Genomic DNA, 9,034 nt, shown 5'->3' on the forward strand with positions numbered 1-9,034 from the left:
GTCTTAGTTCAGTCCCCTGTTCGTATCACTGGTATTTCATTAAGCTGGTCGGACAAGTTATTGCTTAATATTATCTGGCTTCCGTCAACGAGATGACTCCACCATGGTTTTTTTCAAAACATACAAGAAATATGTATTTGCCTGCATTAAATTCATAAATACAGATGGATTACCTTTTATGTGCAGTTTAAACATCTGTGCTATCTGCAAAGCAAAACACACTACTTTTCTATCAGTTTATAACATTGGGAGTCATTTTTATGATATTCTTGCCCATCCTCTCTATGAAGGTTGACAGCCAGCTCAACATTAGGTCACTCAGACTGGGGAGTACATTACACACCGGAAGAGTCCTTTGATCTGGTGCTTAAAGCTCATAGCAATAGAGGACTCTCTATACCCTTTCTGAGACATAATACCATTCAACACACAGAACATCACGGTTGAGATAACCTTTATTTCAGTAAATTTCAGCACAAAACACTGTACAAGAACAAATGCAGAACAGACCAGATTAATTCTGAGATTCCGTGATTGGAAGTAATCCTGATATGCAGGTTCACAGTCCCTTAAGTGGGACTTTGAACACTTTTGTAAGACCTCAAAGTTGTACAAGACACATAACGACACCATGCTTGCCGGTGTGTACACAGAAGGTCAGCTTCAATAATAGGTACACATTCACAACACACTTGACACACATTTAGCACATTAAATGGTAAACACAAATGCACCTGTTAAGCTTTTAACACGGTAACAACATCAAGGGAACAGACAATATTTTTTTCCCATTAGTAACTGTGCAAAAATACTTAAGGATTCCAATAACATTTTTTCCCAATCACTTAGCATTAGCAATTGTTAACTGTAATATACAATCCACAAAGCAACAAAACAAAAACCATTCTCAATGATCAGTGAAAGATTGTACCAAAAGTAAGAGAACTGAGAACAAAAGGCAGAAACAGACCTATTAAATACCACCACCTTCAAATTCAGTCCTGGCTTACAACAACCCAATATCCAATATGGTAACTGAGGAGTGGAAATTCTTTTATTAGCTTCTTTTCTTTCACAATTGTTTTTTTTAATATATACTGTGACACTTCACTGTTTTTTTGTATTATTTTGTCTGTAATGGTAACATTTGCTGCCTCTTGAAAACGTCTGTTTTGTAAAAGAGATTTAATTTGCCACAATATGTATAAAGGATAAATAAAATTCCGCTTCCTGACAGAACAGCAAATTATTCACTAGTCACACAGAATACCAGTTTTGCAGACCTGCTTATTATTTTTTTGTTAAATTAAGAAGACAATCCTTTCATATTCACACCTGGAAAATTTTATTTGCACTCTTACTACTGTGTGTTGGTTACAAATAGGCTCCTTCCAGCTAAACAATCAGAACATTAAAATGTCCAATCTCAAATAATATCATATGCCGTACCCCTGCTTCTATATTGCACACATTTACTGATATTCCTTCTAGGGAGCGAACATCTTAATCAATAAAATAGCTTTTCTTTTCATTTCTTTGTATGCTGAACAGACAATTACTTTTCAACCATTTCCAGCTTAAGACATTCCTCTACTTATTCACTTATTTTTAAATCAAAGGACATTTTGATGGGAACGTTGGGAAAAGGCTTATTTTTATGACTAGATAAGTTCGGAAACCATTAGTCCACATTGTGTGATATTTTTGAAAAGGCTGGGCCAGACAAACACTTTCTTTTGTTCTGAATAGCATCTTTAGCCATGTGAAGCTACAAAAAAATTTCAGAAAAAATAAAAACAGAACAGAAATTAGCCAACAAAAACAACCTGTCTTTGTTCAGTTGGTTGCTGCTTCATAACAGAAAGATGACCTTTGTTTTGAGGATACATTTCTAAATAAAAAATACTGCATATGTGCTCTCTGCCTATTGAATAATTACAACTGTACAATCCCCAAGACCTGCCATAGAAGCTTATAAAAACAAAAATAATCAATCATTGCTTTATTAGTGAAAATCCTCAGCATGTGTCATTCTCCTGGAATATCCTTGGCCTGTATTACTGTAAACCTCCTGATAATGCCTATCCTAAAACTGCATTTGAAACCTATTATAAGCCCTAATAAAGACCATGAAATAGAGTAGTATCCTATGGGGAACAGGGAACGGAGAGGGAAAAAATGGAGAGTGTGCCATATATGGTCTCGACTCGATTAAATAATCAGAAACTCAAGGCGAGAGCCAACAGTATTACATTGATATATGGGTATAATATTGCAGCTATTCATACTGAAAATAAAGAAATCTGAACCAGGACTTCAGCATGAAAACAGCAAGTTTTTGCAGCAAGTCACTTCAGATCCCCAGCGTCACCCTGGATGGTCTTTTTGATGCGCAGGAGCATGGTGGTTAGCCACTGGTCCAGTCGAGAGATCGAGTCATACTCCTTCACCTAATGGGTGGACACAGATGCGGAGGCAGGAGATCAGCTCGCCATTTATTCAGAAGATTAAGATTGTTACAGTTCACCCCTTCACCCCCAAAAATACACGGGCAAACCACCATAGCCACAGCCAGAAAATGGAGTAAATGCTATACCTGCATATGGGTTAAGGCATTATGATCCACTGTATTAATGAGAGTTTTGGGATCTAGAGTTTTGATGCAAGTATTTTACTATTTTGATGCATATTCTGTGATCCACAGTACTGGTCAATGATATGGTCCACAGTGTTAATGCTGGTGGTATGGACTGCAGTGTTGGTGTTCTGATTCAGTTGAATGTTATGATCAACAGTATTGGGAGTTAGAACAAGAAGTGAAAGTGTACACTGAGAGAAATGGCCACTCACAGCCTCAGTGAAGGCTTCGCTGTTCTGCTCCTCGTGAGCTTCCAGAAGTTTCTATTGAGAGAGAAGCCAAGAGTCAGGCCTAAAGCAAGGACAGACCATAGCATAGCACAGCATAAACTCACCTGCCTCAAACTACGGGTGTTCATCTTTAACTACTTAAAAGTTTAAACTAATCTATTTTGTCAATGCCTTCAATTTCCTCTATATTAAAAAAAAATTCTAAAATTAATTTCACATCTTCCGACCACCCACATACATACATCTTTCATTCCTTTCCTCTTCAAATGGGTAGCTCTTTAATTAACACAAAAGCTGCACTATGTGCTATACTCTAAAGAAATGACAAGTTTTGTCATACAGTGCATTTAAAGTGCATTTAATTAGTGACTGAATCATCTTGATCTGTCATTTTCATTGTCACATTTGAGTCTTCCGATTCTGAAAAATCTGTAAAAATTTCACTCTATTATAAGCCTATTGTAGCATAGATATTTTTAATAGCACAGAAGACAGTCACTGACCCTTGTTCGCCACATGAGTAGAAGGAATTAAGGCCTTTCATGAACTGAACTCATTGTCAAACTAATTATTTAAGTATGGGTCATCAGTAGCCTACACTTTCAGGAAGTTTTCTTTTTCCAGATGGCATGGCTATGGTATAGTGGTTGGTCTCAGCATTTTAAATTTGCTTCTGAAATCTAAGTTCATAATTTTTTCCCACCAGCCACATGCAACAGTGTGTTCTGAGTAGCATTACAGTATTACTTTCAGTTAACTAAGTATATATAATCACTGTACTAAAAATGTTAAAACATTAATTATAAATAAAATACTATGATTCTAAATTTATACGAAAAACAATATATATATGCAATATACCTTCAGGAGTTTGCACTCTCTAGAGTCAGTGAAGGCAGGAAACATCTCCTCGTACTTCTCCACAGCCAGCTGCCACACAGTGAGAAAGTGAGTGATGCAAGTACACATTTCAAATTTAAAGACCTGCTATCTAATCCAGGAGTTCCCAAAATATAGGCTTGTGAGACACATAATATTCAATCAAAATTCACATCAGAAAAATTAAAAGCAATACTAACAATCATGCACCATGCTAGTGTACATGTAGTTATTTAAACTAAGGCTACATTCTTCATTTATCAACCTATGCTTTATTAAGGGGTAAGTAACAGAAGATTTATTTTCTCATTCAGGGTGTGCTGGGCTCAGCAAGTTTGGGAACCCCCTGCTCCAAAACAATAAATACTTTTCTGACCTTTGCGTTCAGTTCATCCACTATGAAGTGGCAGAGTGAAGCTTTGAAGAGGTACTCCTTGGCGCTGTATTTTAGCAATGGGTTATCCATGGTGTTGCTGCCAACCTAAGAGAGAGGGGGAGGGAAGAACATCTGTCAAATCACCGCGGAAACCATCTTTGTTGAAGTCTGCCAGCCGATTGGATGACACAAACCTGCTCATAGATTTCAATGGCTTTCTGGTACTGCTCCAACTGTGCGCTGTATGATGCCACCTTCAGCAGGCACTTATTGGCAGAGCTATGGCAGGTGAAGACCGGGGGGGAGGAGGAGGAGAAAGAGGAGAAGGAAAATATGAAAACCATTAGGTTAAAAATCAAAGTAGGAAACCTGAGGTCCTGACTACTGTTAAGCCCAGCTTAACCTTGCAGGTCACACACACTCACACACCTGCAGCTAAACCCTGTACAGCATGCACTCTCACACAGCCCTGGCTTAATCCTGCACGTCACACATTATCACACACCCAGTCTCTTTAAAATTTTAACGGGAATTTAAATAGCTTGTTCCAGTTTGATTAAGATCTTCTTCCAACTCGGCTTCATGAATGCAAATCTAGTGACTGACCCAAATGACGAAGGCATGAATAATTTACCTGTTAGACTCCTCCCCTTTGTAGTAGTCCGCAGCTTGCTCATAGTGCGCAATCGCCTAAGAACACGAGCCGCAGGGAAGACAAATAAGGGAGAGTGGTGTCACTTACAGAAATGCATGCATGGACACACAAACGCACACGCAAACAGATACACACACACACACACACACACACCAGAGGGAACTGCGTCATGTACATGCAACAGAAACAGAAGAGAGACTTCACATCACAAACTCAGGATGAAAATTAGCTTTCGAGCTAACCCAATGTCTGGCTGCACTAATGTGCATGATGTCTTGAGAGCCCAGGCAACCAAAACTTGTCTGAAACTACAACACGTAGCAAAACCACTGCGAACTTATGGCTAACGCGTACTCACATTCAATATGCAGGCTCTCAATTGAAATCAATTTTTAATGCCATCTAAAATATTTAAATTGAGCGCACATATGAAATACTGACTGTCATATTGCCTAAATCATTATGCACACACTGTACACACATACACAGCTGGTAACTGAATTTCAGTGTAATGCTTATATCAACCAAAATAAAGGAGAAAAGCATATTATGGCAGCAGTCATATTCTGTCGATACCTGTCTTTTTGAAATGTCAAGTGGGACCAAACCCATCCTCCTGGTTGCTAATCCACTACATTAATTTAAAAAACAATTAAATAAAAACAGAAATTTTCCTGGGTGGGAAGCTCATTGTTAAGTTCGTCAAAACTGACATTACAGCATTGACAAACCTTAACAACGTGAGAGAAACATAATTAGGGCAACTACATTTAATATCCATTTTGAATGTTATGATTTTGGAACATAAGACAAGTTTAAATAATTAAAATTACAATACAGTAAATTAATGTACACAATCAATAGCACAGTTTCCACTGTGTATTAAGAAAAGATATTTTTATACTATGGAACATTTAACAGCAGATACCACCAATGGCCAGCTTGCATTCTCCAATTTGAGATGAGCCACACCTTTTCTATGTCGACCAGCTCCGACTCGTACACTTCGGCGATGGTGATGTGGTGCTTGGCGGCGATTGTGAACCTTCCCTGTGACCAAAGACAGCAAGTACATTCATGAATGCGGAATTTACACATTTAATTCAGCTCCTTTCACTCATTTTTAACCATCAATCATCAAGCAGATTGATTATTTAGCCAAAGATTTCTGCCCTTGAGGATAATGGGATAATATAGCATTGCAAGCAGTGTTGCATTTTGCCCTTTTAATTTTGGAAAAATATAACGGGTGAGAAACTAGACCATCCCCAACGTCCCCCCTAGCCCCCCACCCGCCCCTGAACAATGGATCCCCCACCCCAAACATTTTTCAAACATGCATCTATACATTCCTTCCTTCATGAGAGAAACACAGATTGCCTAAGCTTGAACAGTTTCCCCAGGAGTGAACCAAAAATGCCGAGGGAAACTATTTTCCCCCATTCCAACCAGAGAATACTTTGAATGTCGCATCAAAGCTGTGAACTTCAACCACTGCCCAAAGAAACTGTCATTCTGCAGGACTAAATAGACATTCTTCTTTTCATAGTTAAAATCTTACCATGTCTGTATAAATATCGATGGCTGCATTTAAACAGTTGATAGCCTCTATTGCGTGCATTAGGGAAGAGGAGGGAAAAGGGTAAATGGAGATATTGAAAGACAGGTCAGTATTAACAGAGAGAGAGAGAAGACAAACATAGCTGGATTATTAGCACCAGTGAGTGTCGTTTAAAGATCAGCCCCTGTATCAGTACGTCTGTGGCTCAAAATTCCAATAAACGACTCAAGTTTACTTCTGTTTTTTTTTTTTTTTTTAAACCAGGAGTCGTATTATTTATGTTACAGCTAAAATTAAAGGGGATGTGTAAATACAAAATATTACTTATGGATTTGTAATCAGTACTGCAAATGGCACATATACCTTTAAGCTACAGGCTGGGCTTGGCTTTCCAATTCAGACTCAAACACTAAGGTCTTTCTTAAATACAGTAGTGTGACAAAGCCTTCATTATTTAAACAGCAGCACAATGACAAGGAAGCTGCACAGCAAGGGCTGTGTTGATACTGCTATGTCTTAACCTGAGGGCAAGGGTGAGGGTCAGCGATACGTAAGGGGACAGGTGAGTGTTAGGGTCAGCAATAGGGCCAGAGTCAGAATTAGAGTCAGGGCAGGAGAGAACCAGTCCAGGTGAAACACCTCACACTCTCTCTCACCTTGAGGGTCGGCCTTCTTGTAGGCGTTCCCGGCGTCCACGAAGCTGGTGGCAGCATCGTGCTTGCTCTGCAGCTGCAAATGCAAACGCGCGGCTTGGCAGAAGGCGCTACCCGCAGCTGGGGGGGAAGAGATGAAGGATAATGGCATGAGCCAGCAGCCTTATTAACACATTAACTTGCCATTTTCCCAAGTCTTCAATAATAATTCTGCTCATGACTGATCAGTGGTGAAAGCAGTGACTTACCATTCCAGTTCTTGGCCATCTTGAACATATTGGCTGCACGAGCATACATGTCACATGCCTCCTCTACTTTGTGGTTACCCCTAAACACAACATGGAGGGATGTTATAGATTATGAGTCCTTAATATGTACTATGATCAATTAATAACTCCGAACATCTCACAAAAGCATAGTAGAAGCATCAAATTCATTTTAGCACAGGAAATTGTTTACCATTTTTGTGCCATAGTCACCAAAACTATGTGGACCAGCAGTAAAACACTCCCCTTTTTTGTACTGATCTGAGGTCATTGCACAGAGCCCTAATAAATGACCTTCCAGAATGAACTTAAACACCGTATATGAGTTAACTACTGACAACTGAGAAACGACCAGAACAAGCTTTTTCAACCCACAAGCTTGCTATTGTATCAGAAGTCGTTATTTCCGAAAGCAGTAATGGCATATGTCTATCTGGACATTAGCGCTGGTGGTCTATGAAATATGGTATGTAGTACGCCAAAACAGTAGGCAGCCTACGAACGTTTCCAGTGCATTCCACTTGTTTTGCCAAATTCATGGGCCATTCAGAGCTCCCTCAATGAACCGCATTGCAGTTCATGGCCAGACTGGCCAAAATATCCGATTTCAATGACACCTCGTAGACTGTCGCGCCCAATCCGCGGAATCTTTTGCTGAATCAGCCATCCCTTGGAACCGGGATTCTGGGGTGTTCGGGTGAGGGGAAATATGGTCTTGAAAATATATTAATGTGGATTTAAATGACATTACATTACTATCACTTAGCAGACGTTCGTTCATCCATAACGATTTAAAGACAAAAATGCTACCATTGCGTAAAACAAACCCTATAAATAAATAAAAAGTGTCAATCTCTACGCTGACCACGAAATCGATGTCCACTGGAGCTGCCCTTTGGTGCCAATAATCACCACATCCCTTGTCTGCAGCTCTACGGTCGTTCTGTGACAATAACAGGCATACATAGCAAGCTATTATTTAAAAACAAGAATTATTTTAACTGTCTCTCGCATGTTTATACACAGGTCATTTCCCCGATAGAAACCCAAACCAGTAGCACCTTTCTCCGCTTACAGTCTCTGAGGAAAATCACTGGTGAGGCCTTGAGGCCTAACGTTAGCTAGCAACCTCCACATCTGCCAGCTGAATATCACCTAGCTACCTAGACAGCTGGTACATTATACATTTAATTTCTGTTCAACGACACCAGGCTTGCTAGCATGGTGACATTAATGTCTAGATCTGACATTTCAAACATAGCTAGCCATCTCGCTGTCATATTAGCCATTTTCATTTTACAGGCTAGCGCAGGCTACCGCATATTGATCTTACCCAAACATTCCACCTAAGAACGAGCCTGACGACTTTACTTTCTTATCTGCTTCAGCCATTAGCTGGATGGCTTCCTTTTCTTTGCCGGTGTTGTCCATTTGTATAAAGATCTTAGAACGCTGACTGTAAATAAGCACGCAATCGAGCTAACTACCTACTAACACCAACAGCCTAATGTTATCTGATGGAGTCCTCCTGATGATAGATGATCACAGCGCAACATATGCAGCAGAGCTAGGCTTATAATAGGTCTTTTTAGGTATCATCGAGACGGTTTTCATTGGCTACTAATTTCAGGAGGCGGGACTTCACGTCATTAATTCATATTGAGAATGTTGCTTTTCTCTTCGAATACGTAGTGTGACCTACAGGATTGGTGTAAATATTAACTATGGAATATGTACACCAATAGTAAGAAAGTGCGCGTTATATGCAAAACAAAC

General features: G+C 39.5%; 1 protein-coding gene across 1 annotated transcript; it reads right to left on the reverse strand.

Annotated features, from left to right (window-relative positions):
- Positions 1-437: 437 nt before the first annotated feature.
- napba (N-ethylmaleimide-sensitive factor attachment protein, beta a) lies at positions 438-8,826 on the reverse strand. Its single transcript, XM_064330828.1, has 11 exons — positions 8,592-8,826; positions 7,241-7,320; positions 6,996-7,112; positions 6,340-6,386; positions 5,751-5,828; positions 4,758-4,813; positions 4,318-4,402; positions 4,124-4,228; positions 3,730-3,798; positions 2,851-2,901; positions 438-2,450 (listed from the first exon to the last, which is right to left on the reverse strand). The coding sequence occupies exons 1-11, from the start codon at positions 8,687-8,689 to the stop codon at positions 2,349-2,351; spliced, it is 888 nt and encodes a 295-aa protein (XP_064186898.1). The 5' UTR covers positions 8,690-8,826; the 3' UTR covers positions 438-2,348.
- Between the last annotated feature and the right edge of the window lie 208 nt (positions 8,827-9,034).

The sequence above is a fragment of the Anguilla rostrata genome, chromosome 1 (genome assembly GCF_018555375.3).
Source record: "Anguilla rostrata isolate EN2019 chromosome 1, ASM1855537v3, whole genome shotgun sequence".
NCBI lineage: Eukaryota > Metazoa > Chordata > Actinopteri > Anguilliformes > Anguillidae > Anguilla > Anguilla rostrata.

What these genes read in the sequence shown, in the direction of transcription:
- napba (XM_064330828.1), bottom strand. Translation starts at nt 8,689, where the DNA reads ATGGACAACACCGGCAAAGAAAAGGAAGCCATCCAGCTAATGGCTGAA. An exon ending in GATGGCCAAGAACTGGAATG is followed by an intron (nt 7,113 to 7,240) that starts GTAAGTCACTGC and finishes CTTCCCCCCCAG; the next exon opens with CTGCGGGTAGCGCCTTCTGC. An exon ending in TCGATATTTATACAGACATG is followed by an intron (nt 5,829 to 6,339) that starts GTAAGATTTTAA and finishes CTTTGGTCACAG; the next exon opens with GGAAGGTTCACAATCGCCGC.